We start from the raw sequence: 25783 nt of genomic DNA, 5'->3' as shown, positions 1-25783 counted from the left end.
TTTTATAGAAAGAGTAATTTATTTATATCTGCCCATTTCCAAGTGAAAAAAAACACCCCAAAACATATGGAATGTAAAAAATACATTCCAATTTCTTTTTGAAACCAAAACTTGTGTGCAAGGCAATGGCTCCAAAAAATGCATATTTAAAGAAATTACTTTCTTGGTTTCATATGATGTTCATGTTATCAAACAGTAAAATAACATTTGTTTGGAGATTTTAGAGTCAGTGGAGATATCCAGCGATATGACCAGAAAGAGCAATTAAAATTCTTCCTCTCAAGCAGTAAAAACAAAAACACAAAAAAGGAATTAAATCGTCTTGACCTTTTCTCATAACTACAAAGATTTACTGATATGTTTTTATCAAGATACTTCCACAAGCAAACCACATGTTTAAAATAGCATAACATTTTTTTAAAAAAAATTTACATTTACAATGGGTTTTATTCAAACCCTCACACACATGAAAAATAAAACAATAACAATTCTAATAAACTGAATGTAGCACCAGCACGAAACAAAAAATCTTGTTATGCTTCTTTCTTTTTTTCTTATGTGGAAAATACTACTTCAAGGATTTCTTCAATCCTCTTACAAGCTCCAGTGCAGGCATCTTGGCTGTGGCTGTGCTTCTTGTTTTAGGTGCTCTATCCTCTGAGTGTTGTCAGTGGTTAGCTTACAATCTTCATTAATTCCTATGTTTTAACTGCAGCTATGATCCCTTGTTTTACAGGTGCTGTTAAAAACAGACAATGTTAAAGCGATACCTTTTTTTATCAATCAATACTTACACTACAATTACCTTGACATGCTATTTTTAGAAGTAAACACACCTGCTTTTCCACAAGCCTTCTCACACTCATCTTGTGTATCAAATCGATTCTGGTTCCCTCCACATCCTCCGTACCAGAAGCGGGCACAGTTTCCACTAAGCGGGTCATAATGCCATTTAAGCACAAATTTAGTACAGGAGCCTTCTTCTTTTGGTAACTTGCAGATATCCACACTGAAGCGCAGGGCAGCTGTTAGAGGGTGTAGCAAGGATGAGAAAATAAAGACAGTGATTTTAATTGAGTATCTGATTATTTGCTAATATATATATATATATATATATACACATATTATAATAATATAAATATAAATATTATAATAATATAAATATTATAATAATATATATATATATATATATATATATATATATATATTTCTTTTTTTTTATACTGCATACAGGTTTTATGATCTCTGGACAGTGGCATTTCATATGTCAACTGCAAAGTGATTTCTTATAACCGTATATTTTACCCTAAAAATTTCAACAGCTATATAAACCTTTCAGTTCACTTAACACAACATTTACATTAGGATTTAGTCGCAATTATTTCCAGGAATCATTAAAAAGTATTGGTCACTAAGGAAAATAAGTTACTTGACTTGCCAAGGTCTTTCACAAGAAAACAGTTCTTTATCTGAACATGGGCCATATTTTACGCATTATTATCCATGACAGGATATTTCTTGTGTAAACCAATTCATATGAATCAGGCATTATTCGAACTGAATAACAACAGTACTGTCTTATACTGTAGATACATACTGCCAAATTGAACTTGTTTCATGACAAATTAACTTCACACAGTTAAACCGAACCAACACTGTACTTACTTTGAACTGAATAATGACATTATGGTCTTGATACAGCTGCTAGGCCTGTAGCAGGATTTGTATTTGCCTCTTTTGCAAAGTTTGTATCATTGATTCAGTACTTTCCTGTTTAATATTGTGAAACAGCTTTGAAATCTCTATTGCTATAAACCAATATAAAAATAAAAGGTGACTTGACATTACTGCAAGGAATCTAATCTGAATTTTAAATCTGTTTCTCTCAGTTAGCATTTTTTTGAATGTGGTCTTGTAATAGAATTGAAACACTTCATGACTGTTGAAAACACAGAAGAAAGGGTTATTAGAAGTTAACTGGTGGACTGACCTGGAGCTGGTGCTGGGGGAAGAACAGCTTTGACATGCTCTTCACTTGCTTTAGGTTCAGACACTGTGGTTGTCAGAAAAAAAAAAAAGTTTAGCTTTTTTCAAGAATCTTCCAATTTTTCATTTTATTGTACCTTCTTTGAAAGTATTCTAGAAGCCACAAGTAGCCAAATAATAGGCTAGTAATAGAACAAACATTATATTTGTGTGCTGGAGAGTTAGTATGTGGATCATACATCACTGTACCATTGAGAAAGGCACTGCATTTAGTGTGCTGTAAATTCTTTAGTTTAGCCATCTAATTAATAATTGATCTACTTTTGTAGCTATAGATTGTTTCAGTTTCATCTTGTTTTGGGATTAAAGTCATTGAGTACTGCAACTTGTATACTCATAATTAATAATTTTATGGCTCAATCATGAAGTTTTTGAAATAGAAATAACAGGATAAATCAATCGCTGCAGTGATCAGGTCAAGGGGTCAAATGGCACACATACCTGGCTTCATGCAGCGTTTGAGGCAATCAGCCTCAGTCTCAAACCTATTGTCATTTCCTCCACAACCTCCATACCAGAACTGTGTACAGAATCCATTTTTTCTGTCAAAGTACCACTTAGCTTGGTAATCTTTGCATGGCAGTCCAGTGTCAAAGTCAAGTGAACATGGGTCCATTAGATTTTTAACTGAAACATGCAAACAAATGGACACAAACAAAGAGGGTTTATCATGAAAGAGGAAAGACAAAGTTAGTGTTGTCAGAACAAATAGTCAGTAAATATTAGGTGACTATAGCTTGTTTAGAGGAATTAGTTAATTATTTGAGTGGGTTAGCTGTATTAAAGTCAAGATTATGAAAATCATGTCATTTTCAAGTCAAGCTTGAATTTAAACTTTAATGCTGAAACTTTGTTATAGGTTATACCTGCAAAAGGCAAAGTTTGCTATTTACAAAGACATTATTAAGTTTTCTAAATATCTTTGGATAAAATAGGAATCATGTTTCTAAATGCATTCATTAGTATTTTAACCACATCAACTCTGGGGACCCACCGGTGGGTCCAATATTGCATATGCCTAATTCTCAAAAAATCAAAATAACAGCTGAAGTGGATAAGCCCCGTCAGTCCAAATAAATGGTCATTGGACCTTGATTGAAAAAGCACTTTGAAACATTTATATTTTATATGCCTTTTCTGGTTCATTTGATTTATGTGCTATATATCAGCCATCTGCAGGTAATTACTGTGATGTCAGTCTCATTAACTCTGTCTGTGCTGGGACCATTTCACAAATCTCTGCTTCATAACCCATACAGAGTAAACCTGCCTTTTATGTGAAACAACCATTTTCCCTTTGCATTGTATTGCACTTTGTTAGTGGGTCAAGTCGAACAATCTCTAGTTCAATACAACTTAGGTTAGTTTATTAGTTTTTGTAGATGCATTTATGTTAAAAGTCAAACTGCCCTGAATTAAACGGGACTCTCTATTGCCAGCTAATAAAAACAATGATCTCATTGTTTTGCAATGCCGAAAGCCTCAGTCCAAAAATAAAAAAATCACTTACAGTGCAGATTCAAAACTCTAAAAAATACCCTTAAAATGCAGTTTTGTGAGCTGCTCTGACTTCACAAATGTATATATTTTGTCTTTAAAACAATCAGTGCAAAGAATATTGTATATGCAGATATATTAGATTTTTTTACTTTTCTAAAACACAGGAAACCTCTAAGAACTTTTTTTTATTTTATCCCACAGCACTCACAAAGCTGCTTTCTTATATATTATTTAAACAAGTCAAAAATAAAATAGTATACTTGTTTGCTCACAAACAGGTAAACAAAAAACTGAACTGATCCATGTGCTGTTTGTTTTGTGGATTAGAATTCACGAAAAAAAAAAAAACCTGCAAATTTTTAACATGCAAAGATGCTTCTGCTGTTAATCCTTAGAATTTCTTACTTGTTTCTGGTTTACTTAAGGGTGCAGAGGACACAATCCCCATTGCTTCACTCGGAACCTTCTGTTCTGCTATTTCTGTTCAAAAAGACCAGATCTCAGTTAATTAGATCTCAAAAACTTAATGGCTTTCAGCCAACGTTAAGGCTTTACTACTTGGGAGAATGCTCTAAGAATGATTCCAAATACAAAAGCTGTGCTCTACTTGTTTCTCTATATAGGAGTAAAATCATCTTGCTTATAGAGCAAATTCTTTCACTTACTAATTTCTGGTTTACCTGAGGGTACAATTCCTATCACTTCACTTGGATTAAGAACCTTCTGTTCTGCTGATTCTGTTCAAAATAAATCTGAGGTTAACTAGATCCTGCAGAAATCATAGTTTTCAGTCATCGTGAATGCTTTCTTATCAAACTCTCAACTATGTACCGTAAGAGAGCAAGGTCTATTAAAAACATTATTTCCTCTGCTTTGCATGTTTTGCTATATTCAGAAATAAAATCTGGTCACTTACTAATTTCTGGTTTACTTAAGGGTGCATTCCCCATCACCTCACTTAGAGTAAGAACCTTCTGTTCTGCTGATTCTGTTCAAAAGAAATCTGAGGTTAACTACATCATAGGTTTTCTGGCAAGATTTAAAGTATTCTTATTCTATACTACCTGTATGTAACAATATGGAAGCTAGAGTTATAAAAGAAAAAACACATAGCTCTGTTGTACTACAGTATATCAAATGTGCAACAACAACAAAAAAAAACCTGACATGATCTGTGAAGCTAATTCTGTCACTTACTTGTTTCTGGTTTACTCAAGGGTGCAGTGGGCACAATCCCCATCACGTCACTTACAGTAAGGACCTTCAGATGTGCTGATTCTGTTTAATATGAAGAATGAATATAAAGGTAATGTCATCCTGCACTGCCAACATTAAAAGAACGGTTTGTGAAAATTAATAAATAAATAAATACAATTAGGTTATCAATTTACTTTACTGATGCTGAAATTATAACATTTTAATGATCAGGAATCATTAAAAATTTGCTTTTTATGAGGACATCCAGTCTGCTTTTTTGCAAAATAAGAACTAGGGCCGGTCAGCTTCAAAAGAAGAAAAAGTAGCTGCCCATATGATTTGCGGTCTACAAGTTGAAGACACCCAAAACCTTTGTAAGAAACAGGTCATAAATTACTATTCACTGAAAATCTTGTCTTCCAGAACAGGCCACAAATCTCCTTCACTAACCAAATAAGGTTTAAGCCTAGCTCTTCTCCTTTTGTGGAGTAAAGTGCACTGTGTTTCCTGACAAATGCAGATGAGGAAAACTCAGCACATCACTAGTTATGTGTTCCACTGAAATACATAAAAATCATACTTCTTCATAATGAAGTAGATGACAGAATTTTTTTTAAGCTGTTCATGTAATGCATTTCTTTTAATTTCATTACTTGTCAATTAATCAATTGATAATTTACTTTAAAAAAACATGAACTTACTTGTGGGAACAATGCCTTTGTAGGTGCTGGCAACATGACCATTGACACTGTGAGTATTGACCACTACATGGTAAGTTTCGGCTGCCTCCAACTCAGAAATGGAGAGATGGCTGCCGGTCACATTTTTCCTCAGCACCAGACTATGATCCTTCAGGCGAGTCACAGTAACCTCATGGGTGGCCTTCGAATCACCACTCAACCACTGCAGGGAGAATCCACTGGAGGTGACGTTAACCAGGTGCATTTTCTCCATATCTGTTTCTGGACATCAACATACACACAATGTGACCAGAATTCAACCCCAAACATGTCTCTATAAACAAATACCCACAACCTACAGTGCCTACTGTCAGTACCTTTATGTTTTCTGTCATGAACATCCTGCTGTCTATGATGCGTCTGGTGTATCCTGGAAAAGACACCATAGCAACATTCATGCAATTTATCAACTCAGTATTAATGTGAATTAAGTTATTAAGCAACTCATAATGTCTGTGAATTGCTTTCGATCTATGCAGATGCAACATAGAAAGTGGACATATGCGGGTTTCAGAACATGTTGCTCATAAATATACTCACTCTGTTTTTGGCAAACTGAATGGGGATTTGTGTGGCTGGTCACTTAGATGCCACTGACACTTCTTAGAGACTTCAGGTGACAAGTAGAAAGCGTTTTCAACTATACAGAAAAAAATGAAACTGTCAACAACAGTTTTTGGTACCTGGTACAAAATTACAGGCTAATACATCAATGGATATTTTGAGCATGTTAAAACAATTCTCTGACTTACGGCCAAGGTACTTGGGCAACAGTCTGGCAAATGTCTGAATATGATCATCATAGAAGCCTGAAGGTTTATCCACCCTCTTTAAGAACACATCTGAAGGCTCGCTTGCCACTTGGGCCAAGACACGGACATCACCTGGACTAAACCGCTTTCCAACTGCAATCACCACTATGAAGTATCCTTTGCATTTAACTTCAGTGGCAGCCCTTATTATCCTCTCCCCATGCAGTTCAACTAGTCCAGTCACCAACAGAACTAATACCTTCAAATGGCGGGGATGTGGTGCCTTCTCAAACACATGTTCAACAGTGGCTTCAAGAGCATCTGCAAGGGCCCGTCCTCCTTCAAGCTGGTGCACCTTATCCAGTAGAAAGCTTTGAACACTATTTGGTGACTTGTGATCTGTCAAACCAAAGGTCACGCTGATGGGAATGCCACTGCCATTGTGCAAGTATTCATAAGGTGCATGCTGAACAAGTGCTACTCGAGCATGATGGGTAGTGCTGGCTGGCTCAGGGGACATTTCTAGCTGTTCGGTCATTAGAGCCACATATTGCTTTATCTCTGTGAAGACGGAGGGCCAGGTGCTCTCTGAACTATCAAGAAGAAAGGCCATGTCGATGTCCAAGTCAGTGGTGGGATCCCTCCGGCCCCGGACTCCAGTTCGTGGGGGATAATCACACATCTGATCCGGGGCACAGAAATCTGGCAAAAAATAAAAATAAAAATTAAAAGATTAAAGAAAACCGACATTTGAATATTATCTGTTGGTACTCTTTTGCAGTTTTAAAAATTTTGGTGGCTTTTCTTGTTTTTGAACTCTGTTGTGCATGATAACACAGTTTATACCCAGGCAGATATGGCAGGTCATGATCTTCTTGATGACATTGTTGTATTCAGCACTTCCAGGTGAGGGTAAGATGATAATCTGGGCTAAAGCAGTGTTGTTAAGCTGAAACAGAGTAAATGTATCATACTTAATGGTATTCTTTCTTTTATGCCAAATGTTTCTAGCTGTGTCAGGTTTTTAATTAATTGACTTCTGATTCACTAAAACACTAATTAAACTTGTCAGACTTTGTGTAGAGTTACAGATAATTTGTCCTAGTGATTGACATTTCCCCCATTTAAATTCTAACACAGCAAATTTATGTGAGCTTCAAATCGATTTGGAAGTTACCTTAATGAAGGCATGAAGTTACTTAACACATTATTCAAAATCATATGACCTGAAATTAAGCCCAACTAAGCATTAAGGCATAATACTATACATGCAGTATTGTTGCAGTATGCAGTTACTGCCTCTACCTGCATGGCTCTTGAGAGTTGGCGATCTTCACGGTTAAGAAGGAATACAGAGGAAATTCCTGCATCGTAGAGGCGCAAAGAAGCTGCACTTAATTCTTTATTGACTGTAACAGGGCCGTTGACAAAGAAAACAGCAACCTTCCGCATTAGGAACCCACTGCGAACTCTCTTGAATGTATTCTGTGCAACAAAGTTCATAGCTGTCGCCAAGCTGCTCTGTTTGCGGGTCTGCTGAGTCTGGAGGCCTTGAACTCGCTCAATAAGTGATCGCTTCTTCTGGGTATCTGCAAAGCGGATCTCAGTAGTCACCTCATTGTTGTAGAGTGCTAGAGCAACACGGGCACCTCGGGGACAGTTGCTCTCAGCAATAGTGATGTCACCGACCAGGCGGAGAACAGTGTCACGCATGTTGTTGAAAGCAGGGCGTGATACACCATCTGATGCATCCAGGGCAAAGGCCAACTCAGTAGGGTATAAAGGACATTCCTGAGCACCTGAAGATTTAGAAACTCAAGCTAAAGTACAGTTTTATGCAATGAGTAATTTAAAATGTGACCCCTTCAGTACAGTGCAAAAGCAGAAGCGATTGTTAATTTATTCACTTACCATAACAGCAGGCTAAAAGAAGAGAAACAAATAGAGAAAGATTTCAAAATTTAAAAGCATAACTATTAGAAGGTATATAAAAGGTATAACTCAAACTATAAGAAAGACAGCATAATTATACACTGTACAATCACTATACTTACGACAGTTATCCCTAATTTTCTTGACCAGATCACATTGCTGTCAGGACAAAAATATTTGGAATTAATGTTCCAAGCATGTAAGTAGAACAAAACAATAAAGAAACGTATTCAGTTAAAGAAAGGAAAAAGTACATACCACTGGACCAAGTCCTCTGGTTCCTTTTGGACCCTGTTTTTGTCAACAGAAAAAAAAGACACTTTCTCAAGAGCTGAACACAGCTGGGTAGAACAATCTGGATTTATTCCATGGAGCATTTTTGTGTGCCAAACTAATGCCTGACACTAATTAAAAAAAATTAAATAAAATTTAACAGCTTGAGTAAATCAAAGCTTATGACTTGCAGAGAGAATTGAACACTTTGTAAGAAAGAACATCCAAAGTCATTCCTATCAATATATATTTTTTTAAAGCAGTATTATATTAAAGTATGGTGCTTACATGGGGCCCTGGGTATCCATTATCTCCCTTTTGTCCAGGTCCACCAGATTCCCCTGAGGTACCCTACACAAACATATTATTAGTGATTATCGGCAGTATGGATGTAATGACCCACTTATAAATAGTTCCATCAACATTACTCACTCTCTGGCCATTGTTTCCTCTAGGTCCAGGTCCTCCCTTTGAACCAGGGTCACCTGCTTCACCCTTTAAATCAATTCAAATTTAACAGTTAGTTAGAATTTAAAGGGTGCATAATAGTATGAGTACTACTGTATATACTGTAAAACACTCAAAGGAGCAGACAACATCAGTAATCTCACCTTTGGACCAGGGAAACCAGGGAATCCTTCATCACCCTAAAATAACATTTAAGAACACTCAGTATAAAATACACGTTTTTGAGAATATATTAGTATGCAGAGACATAAACTGAACTAGACATCACACGTTTCACAGACATTTGATGATCAGAAATGGAATAATGAACCTCCCAGTAGCCTTAGGTATCTTACATTAAGGACAAAGCTGATTATTACGCTTTCCATTGCTCAGTTTATCTGCAGTCCTCATGCCTCCCTTCAGCAGAACTTACTGCATATTCAAATATGTGAGCAGGGACCCTGGGCAGGTCTCCATAATGTTTTAAGTTATTGTAACTGTGACTTTAATTGCCTACTGCAAGTAAACTCTGGGATGTTCCACAGGTGCATGTGCAACAATTCTATACGATTCATTGCAAAAGCACACACGCAGACACATGCACACCAACACACACACAAAAAAACACTTTTAAGCCCTTTCACACACACACACACACACACACACACACACACACACACACACACACACACACTCACCTTTCGTCCTTTCGGACCAGGTATACCAAAACCATCTCGTCCATCTTCACCCTGTATACACAGGAAACAGGAATACACTTAGTTTGATCTAGGCTAAACTGCTGTCATACAGACGATTGATCAGATAAATTATCAATATGCTGTATGTTTTAATATGGAAGTAATGTTTATAATTATTAAATCTATTAGTGAATGTTTTATATAATCATTCTGATGGTTATTATTATTAGTGGTCTGTGTTCCTTGCGATCATGCAGGGCTTCTTTAGGGAAGTCGTGGCCTAATGGTTAGAGAGTCAGACTGGCAATAGAAAGGTTGTGAGTTCGAGTCTCGGGCCGGCAGGAATTGTAGGTGGGGGGAGTGAATGTACAGTGCTCTCTCCACCCTCAATACCACGACTTAGGTGCCCTTGAGCAAGGCATCGAACCCCCAACTGCTCCCCGGGTGCCAAAGCATAAATGGCTGCCCACTGTTGTGTGTGTGTGTGTGTTCACTGCTCTGTGTGTGTGCACTTTGGATGGGTTAAATGCAGAGCACAAATTCTGAGTATGGGTCACCATACTTGGCTGAATGTCACGTCACTTTCACTTTTAACATATGTTACAATGTTTGAAATGTATTTGGTATGACTGGTGCAGACTCTGACATCTCACTTACAGGCTCCCCACGGGGTCCCAGGGGTCCAACGACACCCTTAGGTCCTGGCTCCCCTGGTTCACCCTTTGGAGTGAATAAGAAAAAAGTGAATCAGAATTTTATCTATAAAAGTTGCAATGATCATACATTTAGAAGCTGAAAGAGCACCCTAATTCTCACACTAATTCACTGAAACAAAAATGTGAGTTAATTTCCTCTTCCCAAACTGTACAAATACAAACTTTCCAGAAGCTTTGCTTTCAGTTGACACTGAGATGTTTTCTTTAAAAAAAAAACAAGCTTGCCAATGTTAACTGGAACATGAGAGTGCAACTACCTTGCAATGAATTGCTAAATAAAGGTAACCAGTACCTTCCGGCCAATGGCACCTCTTCTACCCTTTTCTCCAGCAGGTCCTGGCAGTCCTCCTGGCCCCTAAAAATATATATATTGTTTCTTTTAATAAGTAATAAACCCACAATTGTATTTTTTTGTTTGTGTGTGTGGCATAAAACATTCACACAAATGGTCATTATTATTGATACCATCATCCCTTTAGAAGTATTGAAAACAAGAAAAGAACATCTCTTACCCTTGGACCAGGGTTTCCATCCTCTCCTCTTAAACCAGGTGCTCCAATTGGTCCAGCGGGACCCTGAATCAAGTACATATATGCAATAGTAATATTACATAAAATATATTGTCTCTTTGATAATAAAAATGTAACATTTGAATATGACGGATTATTGGTCTGTTTTTTTTTTTTTTTTTTTTAACAGCCGGTAAATTTACCCGAGATCCTCCAATTCCTGTCTCTCCTGGTAAACCATCACTTCCTGGACTTCCAGAAGCACCCTAAAATGCAACAGGATCTTTGATAAATAATAATAATAAATTATTTAACTAATAAACAACAGCTGTTGTTGGATCTCTGAGAGTATTAAAATTATGTTCATGTCCCTTGGCACTTGGCATAAAATAGTTTATATGTGACCCTGGACCACAAAACAAGTCAAAAGGGTCTCAAAAAATATATATATACATATATATATATATTCATGCAGCACAACTCCTTGTTCAAGCTCTTGTTCTGTCCAGGCTGGACTATTGCAATGCCCTCTTGGCAGGTCTTCCAGCCAATTCTATCAAACCTTTACAATTAATTCAGAACAAAAAGAATACATGCCACACCTCTGTTTATCAATTTGCACTGACTTCCAATAGCTGCTCGCATAAAATTCAAGGCATTAATGTTTGCCTACAAAACTACCACTGGCTCTGCACCCATTTACCTAAATTTGTTACTTCAGACTTATGTGCCCTCTAGAAGCTTGCGTTCTGCAAGTGAACGTCGCTTGATTGTGCCCTCACAAAGAAGCACAAAGTCACTTTTACGGACTTTTAAATTAAATGTTCCCTCCTGGTGGAATGACCTCCCCAACAGGACAGCTGAGCCCTTAGCCATCTTCAAGAATCGGCTGAAAACACATCTCTTCCATCTTTATTTGACCCTCTAACTTTAACACTCACTATTCTAATTCTATTCTTTAAAAAAATCTACCTACCTTTCTAATCTTTTTGTATTCTATTTTCTCTTCATTTATTATGCAATTATATATGTGTGTGTGTGTGTGTGTGTGTGTGTATGAAAAGATCTCTAACACTAGCTTGCTCTATTCTTTTTTTATTCTATCGGTTATTTTTTTATTTTTATTTATTTTTATTATTTAAAATCCCATGCTACGTGTACTGTGTTAACCTATCTGAGACTTGTTATAGCACTTATATATCATTGCTCTTTTTGTTGTTTTTGATTGCTTCCACTGTCCTCATCTGTAAGTCGCTTTGGATAAAAGCGTCTGCTAAATGAATAAATGTAAATGCAAATGTAAATATATATATATATATATATATATATATCTTAATGGAACATGATCTTCATTTAATATCCTAATGGTTCTTGGCATAAAATAAAAACAATAATTTTGACCTGTACAATGTATTGTTGGCTATTGCTACAAATATGCCACAGCGACTTAAGACTGTGGTCCAGGGTCGCATATGTGTACTCACCGCTTGACCAGGAGACCCCCTTCTACCATCAGGGCCCTTTTTCAAAAGAGAAGGTGGTGAATAAGATTATGAACAGAACATTCTGTCATTCAACATTTCATGGATATTCCATATAATATTATTTGAAATGTATTGCCAACACGAAAGCTATATATTAACTGTCAAAGCTAATATAGAAATTGATTCTTATCTCATAACAGTTTTCTTTTAACTCTTAGATTCGAAACATTTGATTGAGCTGTTTGGGATTTTTTAAGAGATTATTTATGAACTGACTGCAAGGATTTTAGCCCATTCAGCACTGCTGGGTAAGTTAGAAAAGACATTCTCTTTGGTTGAGGAAGCATACCCGTCTGCCTGGTTCACCAGGTCCTCCTTTATTTCCGTCCACTCCTGGCTCTCCCTGAAGAAAAAAATTCAGTGAACTTCAAAAATGCAATTAGATTTGTGGATTTTATTAACATAGACACAGACACACATTTAGGACACACTAACAAAATGTGCAAGAATTACTACTATACGTAAAGCTTGGCCAAGTTTTAAAGTTTGACAATGACCAGAGACTAAAATTACATGTAATGAGAAATAGTTTAATCAAATGAAAAATAATTAATAAAACAACATCTATGATTTTTTATGAGATTATAGTGCAGAACTATAAAAGAAGCTTCATATGAAGCGTAGTACGTTACAATATTGATGTGTGAATGTGCTACAGTCCTGACCAGACAAATAAATGGAAGAATCTACCAAAATGACACAGTATGAACTATGTTAAAAAATAAAAAATAAAATAAAATAAAATAAAATAAAATAAAAATTAAATTAAATTAAATTAAATTAAATTAAATTAAATTAAATTAAATTAAATTAAATTAAATTAAATTAAATTAAATTAAATTAAATTAAATTAAATTAAATTAAATTAAATTAAATTAAATTAAATTAAATTAAATTAAATTAAATTAAAGGACCATACCGGTGGGCCAGCATCGCCTGGATCACCTTTTGGTCCCCTCTCATTATTGTCTCTTCCTGGGATGCCCTAAAACAACAACAACAGCATCAATCTTACTTATTGAAGGAAGAAATACTCATTCTAAATGAAGTCAAATCCTTGAGTAAATAAGAGGGCAGATATATATGAGTATGTATAAAATACATACGGGATCACCACGGATTCCAGTCTGACCAACATCTCCTGCCTGGCCTTTGGCCCCTTTAGGTCCCTAGAAACATACCAAAAAGATCAGATAAACTATATTTATTTTCAATATATTCCTCATGACCCTACCCACCACTATAGTCTAAATGACTTACCCTTTCGCCAGGGTTTCCTCTATCTCCTGGAGGGCCAGCAACGCCACTTATTCCCTGAAAGACAACAACAGATTTTAAATGGCATACACAAAGACTTAAACAAACTATTGTATAACTGATCACTAATAACAAAATCCAAAATAGCTGACCTCCTCTCCGTTGATTCCATCTAAACCAATCTCTCCAATTTCACCCTAAAACAAAACAAATGCTTTTAATTAAACATTCTCTTATGTTAATTTTAATCATGGTAATATATTATTAATTTACTATGACATGATAACAAAAGTGTTTTATCTATGTGAGTTCTTACCTTTTCACCATTGTATCCTCGAGATCCCTAAATAAAAGTAAAACGAATACATTAGATTGGTCACGTTATATTTTAACCATAATGTGCCGCCTTAAATGAAATTTAGTTCAACTTACTTTAACACCTCTTTGACCTGGACATCCTTGGAATCCTTGAGTTCCATTTACACCAGGTGGACCTCTCTCTCCCTGAGAAAATATGGATTATCACAATCATGAGAAACAATATGCCACTTACACAAATGTTGCATATTAAAATGTTGCCATCAAACTAAAATCTGATTTAATGACAACAGAAAAGTTTTGGTTGTTCAGGAAGAATTCTTTTGTTGATGATTTACATGGGGTAGGGAGAGAATTTTATTGTATTTGTGAGCAAAAACATTAAAATAAATAGAAAAGAAACTCCAGTGCTGTGGTTTAAATTAATAAATCAACACATTTTATTATGTAACATGCATTCCGTAACACATTACCGTAACAATGGTAAAGATATGTAAATGTATGTGCAAAGGTATGTACTGTATAGGATCTTTCCATTTATTAGTGCATGCTGTAAAATCTATGTAACTTTATGTGTAGTGAAAAAGTTGGCAATTACAAAGTATTGAGAAGGTTAAATCACAGATAAATACGAGTGAAAAAAATATGCCTTTTAAATCTTTATATATATATTCATAGTAGATAATTAATACATTCTTACCGGACCACCTTCATAACCAGGATGTCCTCTCAAACCTTGACCACCAGGTTGACCCTATACGCAATCAAACATTGACATGAGCAATCACTGAATCATTTCAGATTTTTTTTGTTATTTTTTATCTATGTTGTAGTATAAAATGTTGTTTTTCAAAAAATGAATTTGACCTTTGGTCCAGGAACACCAACAGCTCCTCTGTCCCCTCTCTGGCCATTACACTTGCATGGAACAGAACAGCATTCCCGCTCAGCAATGTTATCCTTAAAAAGAGACAACCAAAATAATATTAGACAAACATATTCGACTGTCTTTGTCATTTTAGAAGGCCATCCCTTAGTGAGCTTATTTGACTGAGCAATTAGCAATTAGGACAGTTCTCACCAGTTCTTCCAGAAGTTCATAATCCAAGTCTATGAGGTTGACACGCAGAGGTCTTGTGTACCTAAAGCCACGGCCAAATTCCAAGAGAACTGCATCCTCAAATCGTGGCACTCTTTCCAGTGCAACAAGAATGAAACTACTGACACCTTAAGGAAATTTTTTTTTTTAATGTTTATGGTAACATATTATGAGATGTCTAAATCATCATCAACAACAAATATAAGTATTGGTGATTATAGAAATAAAGAAAATGAACAGACAGCCTATCGATATTTGAGTGTAAAGTAATGAAATTCTGTCATTTTCATATATATATAAAATCATGATTACTCTTACCAGCTGAACGCATCAGCTCAACTCTCTCTTTCAGGATGTTGTACTGGGCATCCAATCCATCAGTAAAGTGGATCACAACCTTCATGGGTGTAAAACAGCGATTAATTAAATTTTTAGTACAAATAATTGTTTATAAATATACAGAGATATTCAGCACATACAATATGGTTCGGCAAATTTGCCCTGAATGAAAATGATTTACCTTGACACTATCTAAAGGCTGACTCTTGAATCTATCAGCATAAGCTTTGATTGTGGCAGCATTTAGAACAAAAGGTCCACGGTTTCGAAGGGCCTTGAAGGGCTCAATAAGCTCTTTGTATCTGTTTGTGAAGTCCAACTGAACAGGTTCAGAGGCAGAGTCCATTGCTAGCATGCCTACTTGTATTGAGGGAACCTGGCCAGAGGTACAGCTGATGGGCTGCATCTGGGTAATGCGTTGGAGAATAGTATCCACCTTCATCTCTAATGTTTTCTGAGCAGCAAATATGTTCTGTGCACCCACATCAAACCCCACAAGAACATTCAACTTGCATTCTGCCAGAAACAGAATTATGAATTAATACAAATTGAGAGTAAACCTCTGTTTAGAACACTTAAAATGTACTTTCACTTTATAAATAACCTTAAAAACCAAACCTTTTGTGGCAACCCTTTCTCCAGTGCACAGTCCTATTCCATTAACCTCATCATCCAGTGTTTGCAAAATCTGCTCATTCAGTTCAGAGAGCTCTTGGAAGGTGCTGGCTCGGGCCACTGTAGTAGCTTCACTGCCCAAATTATTGAGCTCATCCTCAATATCACCCACCCCAACAGCATAGATTCGCACACCACTGTCTTTGAGAGCTTGTGCCGCTGATTTGCTGTCATCTCTTGACCGTCCACCAGTGACTACCATCAGGATCTGTGGAATTCCTGCATCCTTCCGACTGCCTCTTTCTTTGACAAATTGTGTTTTCTGAACATGGCGAATGGCATTGCCTGTTTTAATTTCCCGACCTCCCTTGTACTCGGCTCGAGTTATGGCATTAATAATGTCATCCTTATTTTTGTAAGTATTGAGGTAGAATACATCAGTCACATCTGTAGCATAATGTGCTAGACCAATCTGAAGACTGTCTCTCTCATTGAAGAAAAGGTCAATTAAATTAATAATGAATTCCTTGACCTCTTTAAAATTTTCCCTGCCCAGATTGATTGAGCCATCAAACAAAAACACAATGTCAGCAGTCTTGGCCTGTGGGAGCTCAGGAACTAGGGGAAATCAGAGAAAATAAAACAGGCTGAATAAATGAACAAACAAACATTTATGGCCTATTACTACATACCCATCATGTAAAGAATGTCAAACATAACAATGACACTAAAGCTCTACCTACCTGGCTCATCGGTCACCTTTATAATTGTTCCATTAAGTCTGGCTATAAACTCGCTCTGTATGTTTGAAAGATTTGGGAAAGCAGCCACCTGCAGGACATCATCAGCAGTGGTAGTAATCTGTGCCAGCTGTCTTGGGTCTGCATTTCCTGCACCAATTCCTATACAATTGACATCAGCGTCTTTGAGAAGTGGGCCAAAAGTAGATACATCGGAGGTTGATCTTCCACCAGTTAGCACAACTAAATGCTGGGAAGCCTGTGATAGACGTACCCCAGCAGATGCCTGGAGCTCGTTTCGAATTACATAATCTATCGCCTCAGCTAGATTAGCACCACGCCCACCCATATGACGCAATCTCTTAATTGCAGAGATGACAGATTGCTTGTTGTCATGAGAGTTCAAAGAGAATTCAGTTTGAGACCTTTCACCATACTGCACAAGAGCCACACGGACTTGGTCAGGTCGTACATCAAGCTGATCAACCACTTTCAAGATAAAGTCACGAATGTGAGCAACACCGTTTTGTCCAACACTATCAGAGCCATCAATGAGGAAGATGATGTCCTTTCTTCCAAGACTGAGTGGGACTGATAGGAAACAAAAATTAATACATTTACTTATACATTTCTGCATGATCTATTAAAGCTATGCGCGTGTTTATAAATAAACAAGACATGACTAAATTTGGCATCAAATGCTCTGCTAATGTGGATTAACTTGGAATAATCGTTTTAATAAAAGCAGAAAAAGTGGTATACCTCTAGGTGTAGGGGGGGTCGAAATTTGATCACTGGTCATTGTACTGACTCTGGTGAAAAGCTGTTGCTCCACTGTTTTAAGTTTCTGGAAGTCTGCAATGGTGTATGCTAGTTCTGGACTAAAGGAAATTAATTTTAGCTCCTCTTCATCAGCATTATGAGCTCCAACTGCTAAGGGGGCGATGCGGCTTGACTTCAGTAGGTTAGCGGGGCCAGAGACATCATCATTTGACTTTCCTCCGGTTACCACGATGAGAAACTGGGGCACACCCTCTTCTACACGGCTTCCGGCCGATCTTTGATAGATCTGCTTTGAAACGTATTCCAGAGCTTGGCCAGTGTTAAGCTGATTGCCACCTTTACTTCTCATTCTTCGTATTGCCTGGCGAACTTCCTCCTTGGAGGAGTGCTCATTGAGAAGAAACTCCAGTTTGGGATCATCACTGTACTGCACAACTGAGACTCTCACATTGTCGAGACCCACATCTAATTTCTCTACCACTCGCTGAACCATATCTCTTATGGCAGGGAACTCACTCCGCATCTTTGTTGTGCCATCAATAAGGAAAACAACATCCCTTTTATCTCCTCCACGAGGTACTGGTCCTGGAATTACAGTCTCTATGTTTTGAAATAAAGAGATGAAAATTGTACATAAAAAATAAATAGATCTTAATACACAAATGTACCTAAATGCAAATTATACACTAAATTTTCAATTCTTTCATTTTAAGTTCTAAAAAATGGCAGGCATACAGTATTCAAAGTAAAGAACTTAAAAGGGACTTTACTGAACACCTGAAAATGTTTTGCTGATCTGAGCTGATTTACACTTGATAAAATGTTGTAAGCATTTGTTCGATTAATATCCAATGTATGTTGAAAATGTAAATGTAAATATGAGTTAGACTGCTATCTTTGTCCAATTATTTTATTGCAATGTTAAGAACTTTAACTGTTTGTGCTATTATAATTGATGTGAGCCTTTGACCATTGCAGAAGGTCTGTCTCAATGTGTCACACCATGAGTGCTGTGTTTTGCTGCTGTGTCAAGAATGCCTCAAAAACAAAAGCCAATGGAGAAGCTGACCATACTTAATGTTGTCTTTTTAGCCACAGTCCATTGCATTTACATTTAGTAATTTTGCAGATGCTTTCATCCAAAGCGATTTACACTTGTCGCTACATGTGTATACATAAACGATTCTTCTTAAAGAGGCAAACAGACACAGAAAGTGCTCATAATGCCAAGTTTACCAAGGGAAGTGCTTACAATACCAACAGCACACAACAGTGGAAAGCACTTTCTTGATCTAGTAATTTATAATCTGATCAGCAGGCTTTATGCAGCAACAAGAATATGGCCACATTTTTCTTATGCAAAAATTTTAGCCAATCATAACAGTGAAAGTTGAAGTCTTAAAAGGCAGCAGCAAAACTGAGCATTTTATTCATATGGTTAGAGAATGGTCATGCATTACCAATAGATGACTGCAGTTTAACAACATATTTAAGGAATATAATAAAATGTGTCATGAAAACTTTCAAACCTTCAAAGGTGTATTTTTTATGCTTTTCCTGTTGAAAAGACTAACAAATCTGGTGATATTCATTTTGCATTTTAGATGCTGTTCCCAGCATAGAATGCTAGTGTTTCTAGCAAACATCTTAACTAGGTTAACAACAGCAAGACTTCCTTGGTCAACCAGCAATAAGTGTTAGACCATACTGGATAACCATTTTCACAAACTTAAAATTTAAAAGAGAACTAAGTTTAACCACCAGCTGGACCAGATATAAAAAAAATCAGATGTAATGGAAACTAATTCTGGTCTATGAAGTCTATGAGTCTGGTCAAGAAACCCAATTATGAAATGATTACAGTTACCTGGAGGGTATACAGGACGTAATTTGGATAACTCCTCACTAGATAGCTCTGTCAGGGAGGTGATGAGTGTGTCCTGAATTGTATATAGTCCAGGCAAGTCATCAACTGTGTAGGCAAATCTGGGGACATAGGATGTCACCTGCAATTCCTGAGTGTCCACATCTCTTGTTCCTATGCTAAAAGGGACGACTCCTGACTGTTTCAGTGCAGTTGCAGATGGTCTTATATTGTCTGAAGCTTTTCCTCCTGAAATTACAACAACAAATTGTGGAACTCCCTCCTGTTTCCTTCCACCATGTCCAGGAGCCAGGACGTCACGACTAACAAAGTCAATGGCCCGACCAAGGTTACGCTGTCTCCCCCCTCGTTGTCGAAGATCCTTAATGCCGTTTAGGACACCTTCTTTGGACCTGTGTGAGTTGAGGTATATGTCTGCATACGGTAAATCTCCATACTGCACCACGCCTACTCGGATCTTGTTCTCACCAACATTGAGGTTCTCCACAACTCTGCGCACAAACTCCTGTATAATTGGGAACTCTCTGCCAACACCTTCAGAGCCATCAATCACAAAGATGATGTCCTTCTTAGGTCCTTGGGACTCGGCTAAAAAAAAAAAAAAAAAAAAAATTAAGATTTAATATCAAATGTTGCTGACTAGATGAGGGACAGTCTGTATACACACCCAACAGCAACATGAATATAATTACATAAACTGTACAATCCTTTGTTCCCGATCAATGAACATAACTAATTTTCACCTGCTTTCAGATTGGGCGGCATTCACTACACAGAGCCAAAGCTCAGTGACAAGTTAGGCGACAGCGGCATAGCGTCTGGGCATGCAGGGCATGCAGATGCATTTGGGCCCAGGCAGTTTGGGGGCCTGCTGAGCCCAGGGGCCTGGCACTTGTCCTACAGCTTATCAGAATTTCTCCCTGAGTCCGACTGGAGCCTGTGTCTTTTTTTTCTCTTTCTACCCCATACACAGCTGCTGTTGCAGCCATTACAATACATTCTAAAAAATAAAGGTGCCTCACGATGCCATAGAAGAACCTTTTTTTCTAAATGGTTCCATATAGAACCTTTAATGTCTGAAGAACCTTTCTGTTCCACAAAATGGTCATTGTGGCAAAAGAAGGTACTTCAGATTATAAAAAAAGTAAGAAAGAGATGGTTCTTTAAAGAACCTTTGACAAAATTGTTCTTTGTGGAACCAGAAATGGTTCTTCTATGGCATCGCTTGAAAAACCTTTTGAAGCACCTTTATTTTTAAGAGTGTATTTCAGCTTTGTTTTTTTAATGGCAAAGTGGTAATATTTCTTTTAGTTTCTTTATTAAGTTAATTTAGAAATATGTTTGGAACATTTTATGTTTGTTAAATAAAAAAATAAAAAAAACGTCATGCTTTTGACCATATTAATTTACCATACTAATTTAAAAATTGAACCCAGATAAATGTGCATCTATTAGGCGCCTATCTGATAGTTTGTGCCGAAAGTGGAAGCTGAAGCACGCTTGTGTCACCAGCGCAATCTCAAAAAAAGAAAAGAAAAAGAAAAACATTTTGCATCTCTGACTTGAGCGGGAGGGCTTCACAAAAATTAACCTAAACTCAGCAAATACCTGCCTCATAGACATAAACATATCTACAAAAAGCTTTGAATTACTACTTTAAAACTAAATAATTAAAATCAAAAACAAAAACTCATTCATAATGTTATCTGCAAAGAAGCATTTCTCTCTAAAGGCGCATCCAATTGAGGAGATGGCGAGCCAGGATTGTCAAATTAATTTTTGTGACACTGACTCAGAAAACACTAGTTTATTAACAAATAATTCAAATATCCCCTCACTATTTTTATTTTAATTTTTTTACTTTTTTGTTGTTGTTGTTTTGTTTGTATGATTTTTTGCCCGCTGTGCCCAAAGTGTGTGCATTCAGTACAAATATAGCCTTTGACATTGTGACATTGTGACATCTTGAAAAATAACGAAATAAGATTAACATCATAATATTTTAGGAATATTATATTAAATTATGATATGATATGCTATTATTATATATTTAACATGAAAAACATCAATACAAATTTTATTAGACTTAATTAACGTTTTTTGAAAATCTGATCAATCGATTTCATGAGACATTCGTTTGTATTAAATTGTTCTGATTATTTTTTATCATGCATTCAAATAAGTTATTTCTTGTTGCAAATATGAATTAAAAAAGGTAAATATAATTGATTCATATGCCACTACTGGCGAATTATCTAACAATAGGGCAGTTAGCACACATTTTTTTTTTGTTTTTTTTTGCTATGGGCTCAGGGGATGACTTGCTATGCCACTGCGAGGCGATATCGTGTTTGAAATGGAAAGTGATTTTGATATTGCCTAATTGTCAGTGAACTACGGCTCTGTGTAGTGAATGCCGCTCAATCTGAAACCAGGTGATGGAGATTTACTATTAATCACGGGACCGGCTTTACTGACGAGATGCGCTTGATATTCGAATGCGATTAATTGCACAGCTCGCTGTGCATTAGAAACACTGCAACCTTGATAAATTGTAAACTTGGAAAGCAACCATACTAACATATATTTGATATGTGTGACCCTGGAACACAAAACCCATCATAAATAGCATGGTTATACTTGTAGTAATAGCCAGCAATACATTATATGGAGATAATAATGAAGATTATCGATTTTTCTTTTATGCATTATCATTAGGATATTAAGTAAAGATCATGTTCCATGATGATAGTTTGTAAATTTTCTGCTAGTAAATATATCAAAACTTATAATTTTTTGTATTAGTAATATGCATATGCCTAGACAGCTTTAAAGGGATTTTATTTTATCCTCAGATTCAAGATTTTCAAATAGTTGTATCTCAGATAAATATTGTCCAATAAAATATTTCCATACATCAATGGAATGCTTATTTATTTATCTTTCAGATGATGCATAAATAATCAATAAATAAAAAGATCCTCATGACTGGTTTTGTTGTTCAGGGTAACATATATGCATTTAAACATGGGCAATTAATTTAATGTAAAAAACATATTAAATAATAAATAATTAGATAATAAATCTTAAATACATTAGAGGAAAATAATCAATCAATTAATCAATCAACGCAGACTGAGCAACACTGGTCTACACACATTTAATATAAAATATGAACTCTCAAAAAGCACAAAAAAATAAATGTTTCCATTTACTAATTGTATATAAGTAATTAGGAAGAATTAAAGCATATTAAAGGAAGAAAAAGTATGAATAAAAAAATACATGTAAAATTTCAATAGATCAATACATACGATGTTGGACCCTCCATTAGTGAAAGTCTAGAAATTTTTGCTCATTTTGTTGAACCAAAAGAGAACAGTACATCTCTCCTTAACAAGCCACAAACCTTTAGATAACATTCATCATTTTAGCATGGTAAAGCACAATATATGCAAAAAAAGTTTAAACATGAAAGCAGATACTTACCTTAGCTGACATCATAATATTTATAAGGAACTACAGCAAAAATGGTTTGTAAATTTCTTACCGATTACTGTAGTAGTGATAGGCGTGCGATTTACAATACTGCATAGATGCTAGTGAAAAACTGCAGGGCTAAACTTGGAAGATCAGTTACTCACTGAGAGGGCATAACATTACATCACGTTAGCTCACTACCACTTTGACTACCTAAGCTGCGAGTAATCAAAAAGGCACAGCCTGTCAGCAAGCTCTTATGAAGATCTGCCATGCACATACCGTTCAGAGTCAGAGAAGTTGGAGTGACAGGCATTGCAACATCCTGGACAGAGGCCAGCAGCTGCTCTTGGACTTTTGGAAGCTCACTGAAGTCGGACACAGTCATAGCATAATTGGGTTTGTATGAAATTCTCTGCAATTCTCTGCTATCAGAGCGCCTGGATCCTATTCCAAAAGTCAAAATGCCAAGCTCTTTCAGAGAGGAGGCTGCTGCATCAACACTGTCAGATGACCTTCCTCCGCTAAGCAAAACCAGTATCTGCGGCACACCCTCCAGTCGCCTGCTGCCAGAGGTTACAGTAAAGACACTGTCTCTGACGTACTGGAGAGCTGCCCCCATGTTGAGGGGTCTGCCTCCTTTGTGTCTCAGGCCTCTGACACGGTCAAGAACGTCTTCCTTTGTCGTGTAGCTGTTCAGATAGAAATGGACCTCAGCGTCTCTACTGTACTGCACCACAGAAACATGGTCTCTGTTGGCCTCTATGTTGAATTTCTCCACTACTCTTTGCACGAAGTCACGCATAGCTGGGAAAGAATTCCTAGTGCCATCTGAACCGTCCAGAAGAAAGACTACGTCCCTTCTGGGTGTGGTGTAAACAGCTAGGAGGGGGGGAAACAGCATCATTAACGGCAAGAAATATCAATAACGTTCATTATACTTCAGAATGTCATATCAGTTCACCCCCTCAATAACAGTCCAAGCTCTGGGTAACATTCCCAGTGCACAAAAAAAATTTTTTTAAGAAAACAAAGAGAAAAGAAAAAAGGGAGGGCATTAAGTAGAAAGCCGAGACACAGTGTACTATGACGTTCTGCCATGCACATACCGGTGACAGCTGGTGATGTTGGAGTGATGGGAATTGCAACAGCCTTGACAGAGGCCAGCAGCTGCTCTTGGACTTTTGGAAGCTCACTGAAGTCGGACACGGTCAGGGCATAATTGGGGTCAGATGAAATTCTCTGCAATTCTCTGCTATCAGAGCCCCTCGATCCTATTCCAAAGGTCAAAACTCCAAGCTCTTTCAGAGAGGAGGCTGCTGCATCAACACTGTCAGATGACCTTCCCCCACTAAGCAAAACCAGTATCTGCGGCACACCGTCCAGTCGCCTGCTGCCAGAGGTGGCAGTAAAGACATTGTCTCTGACGTACTGGAGACTGGCCCCCGTGTAGAGGGGTCTGCCTCCTTTGTGCCTCAGACCTCTGACACTGTCAAGAATGTCTTCCTTTGTCGTGTACGTGTTAAGATAGAAATGGACCTCTGTGTCTCCACTGTACTGGACCACAGAAACGCGGTCTCTGTTCTCATCTATGTCCAATCTCTCCACCATTCTTTGCACAAACTCTTTCATTGCTGGGAACCCATTCCTAGTGCCATCCGATCCATCCAGAAGGAAGACAACATCTCTCCTCTGCCTACGGCCCTCAGCTAAGAAATAACAGTCACACGTAAGATGGGGGACATTGTAAGGAAAAAAAAAAAACGGAATAGGGGAAAACAGCATATTGCATTACATAGTAGATGCTTTGCAATTAATCGTGCTTTCTGTGTTTTTCCGATATCATCTCACCTCCCGCAAAGATTTACGACTCAGGAAGAAATCATTTTCCTTCTCTAACTAACTAGAACTACAGGTAAAGCACACCTCACTACAACATTAAAAGCTGTGAGGAAGTAGAAGAAGCATGTTTATTTCTTTCTTACCTATCGTCGTGGTAGTGGTAGACGTGACCTCTACAAATACTGTGTCAATGTTGCTGAACAGCTGCTGTTGGACACTTGGAAGGTCAGCAAAATCACTTACTGAGAGTGCATAACTAGGCTCATGGGAGATCCTCTGGAGTTCGCTGCTGTCTGAGCTCCTTGACCCTATGCCAAAGATAAGCACTCCCAGCTCCTTCAGGGATGAGGCCGGTGTATCAACATTATCAAATGACCTTCCACCACTCAGCAGAATCAGTAACTGGGGCACACCTTCTACACGTCTGCTTCCAGAGGAGGCAGTGAATATATTGTCCCTCACGTACTGCAAAGCTGCCCCTATGTTGAGAGGTCTCCCTCCTTTGTGCCTCAGACCCCTGACTGTGTCAAGAATGTCCTCCTTTCTTGAGTATGTGTTAAGATAGAAATGGGCCTCTGGATCTCTGCTGTACTGGACCACGGACACGCGGTCTCTGTTCTCAGACACATTCAGTCTCCCCACCATCCTTTCAACAAAGTCGCGCATCGCAGGGAAAGAGCTCCTAGTGCCATCCGAACCATCCAGCAGGAACACCACATCCCTCTTTCGCTCAGCTAAGGATAATGAAATGGAACACAGAGTCACGTGAGCACTTGGCATCTGATATTTTCTGTAGGTGTATGCATGCTCTAGCTGGCAACAGCAAATGGGAAAAGACTCTCCCGCCCTTTAAGTTATTTTACAACCAATCCGATGGCCAAATGTAAGTCCCATCTGCTAAAATAATACCTCGTTTTGGTCAGAGTAAAACTGCCTAAATTTAATGAATGCGAAGCAGTGAAATAAGGTCTAAATTTAAAGGTTATATTGGTCAAAAGACAAAAACTTTGCCTAAAGCAAGCTAACGAGTGATTGAACAAACACTTTAAAATCTATGAATGTCTAGTC

The 25783-nt window shown here is 37.3% G+C and overlaps 1 protein-coding gene across 1 annotated transcript in view; it reads right to left on the bottom strand.

Annotated features, from left to right (window-relative positions):
* col6a3 (collagen, type VI, alpha 3) overlaps positions 1-25783 on the bottom strand; it is a 44702-nt gene continuing 18919 nt past the window's right edge. Inside the window, exons 23-67 of the mRNA XM_059500790.1 lie at positions 24859-25554; positions 23983-24582; positions 23156-23755; positions 19376-19981; positions 17488-18108; positions 16729-17316; positions 15989-16603; positions 15552-15886; positions 15350-15428; positions 15014-15159; positions 14800-14892; positions 14633-14686; positions 14047-14118; positions 13931-13957; positions 13767-13811; positions 13618-13671; positions 13464-13526; positions 13277-13342; positions 12647-12700; positions 12298-12333; positions 11017-11079; positions 10817-10879; positions 10597-10659; positions 10246-10308; positions 9589-9639; positions 9052-9087; positions 8873-8935; positions 8729-8791; positions 8426-8458; positions 8290-8326; positions 8147-8158; positions 7541-8034; positions 7082-7184; positions 6236-6937; positions 6024-6123; positions 5801-5853; positions 5445-5705; positions 4744-4824; positions 4463-4534; positions 4212-4283; positions 3952-4026; positions 2488-2673; positions 1991-2053; positions 837-1025; positions 1-739 (exon numbers count right to left, since the gene is read on the bottom strand). Of these exons, the coding sequence (XP_059356773.1) occupies positions 699-739; positions 837-1025; positions 1991-2053; positions 2488-2673; positions 3952-4026; positions 4212-4283; positions 4463-4534; positions 4744-4824; positions 5445-5705; positions 5801-5853; positions 6024-6123; positions 6236-6937; positions 7082-7184; positions 7541-8034; positions 8147-8158; positions 8290-8326; positions 8426-8458; positions 8729-8791; positions 8873-8935; positions 9052-9087; positions 9589-9639; positions 10246-10308; positions 10597-10659; positions 10817-10879; positions 11017-11079; positions 12298-12333; positions 12647-12700; positions 13277-13342; positions 13464-13526; positions 13618-13671; positions 13767-13811; positions 13931-13957; positions 14047-14118; positions 14633-14686; positions 14800-14892; positions 15014-15159; positions 15350-15428; positions 15552-15886; positions 15989-16603; positions 16729-17316; positions 17488-18108; positions 19376-19981; positions 23156-23755; positions 23983-24582; positions 24859-25554 (8489 nt within the window). The 3' untranslated portion in view covers positions 1-698. The remainder of the gene's footprint in view (positions 740-836; positions 1026-1990; positions 2054-2487; positions 2674-3951; positions 4027-4211; positions 4284-4462; positions 4535-4743; positions 4825-5444; positions 5706-5800; positions 5854-6023; positions 6124-6235; positions 6938-7081; positions 7185-7540; positions 8035-8146; positions 8159-8289; positions 8327-8425; positions 8459-8728; positions 8792-8872; positions 8936-9051; positions 9088-9588; positions 9640-10245; positions 10309-10596; positions 10660-10816; positions 10880-11016; positions 11080-12297; positions 12334-12646; positions 12701-13276; positions 13343-13463; positions 13527-13617; positions 13672-13766; positions 13812-13930; positions 13958-14046; positions 14119-14632; positions 14687-14799; positions 14893-15013; positions 15160-15349; positions 15429-15551; positions 15887-15988; positions 16604-16728; positions 17317-17487; positions 18109-19375; positions 19982-23155; positions 23756-23982; positions 24583-24858; positions 25555-25783) is intronic.

This window comes from Carassius carassius, chromosome 19 (genome assembly GCF_963082965.1).
Source record: "Carassius carassius chromosome 19, fCarCar2.1, whole genome shotgun sequence".
NCBI lineage: Eukaryota > Metazoa > Chordata > Actinopteri > Cypriniformes > Cyprinidae > Carassius > Carassius carassius.
This window is presented reverse-complemented; position numbering and strand designations above follow the sequence as displayed.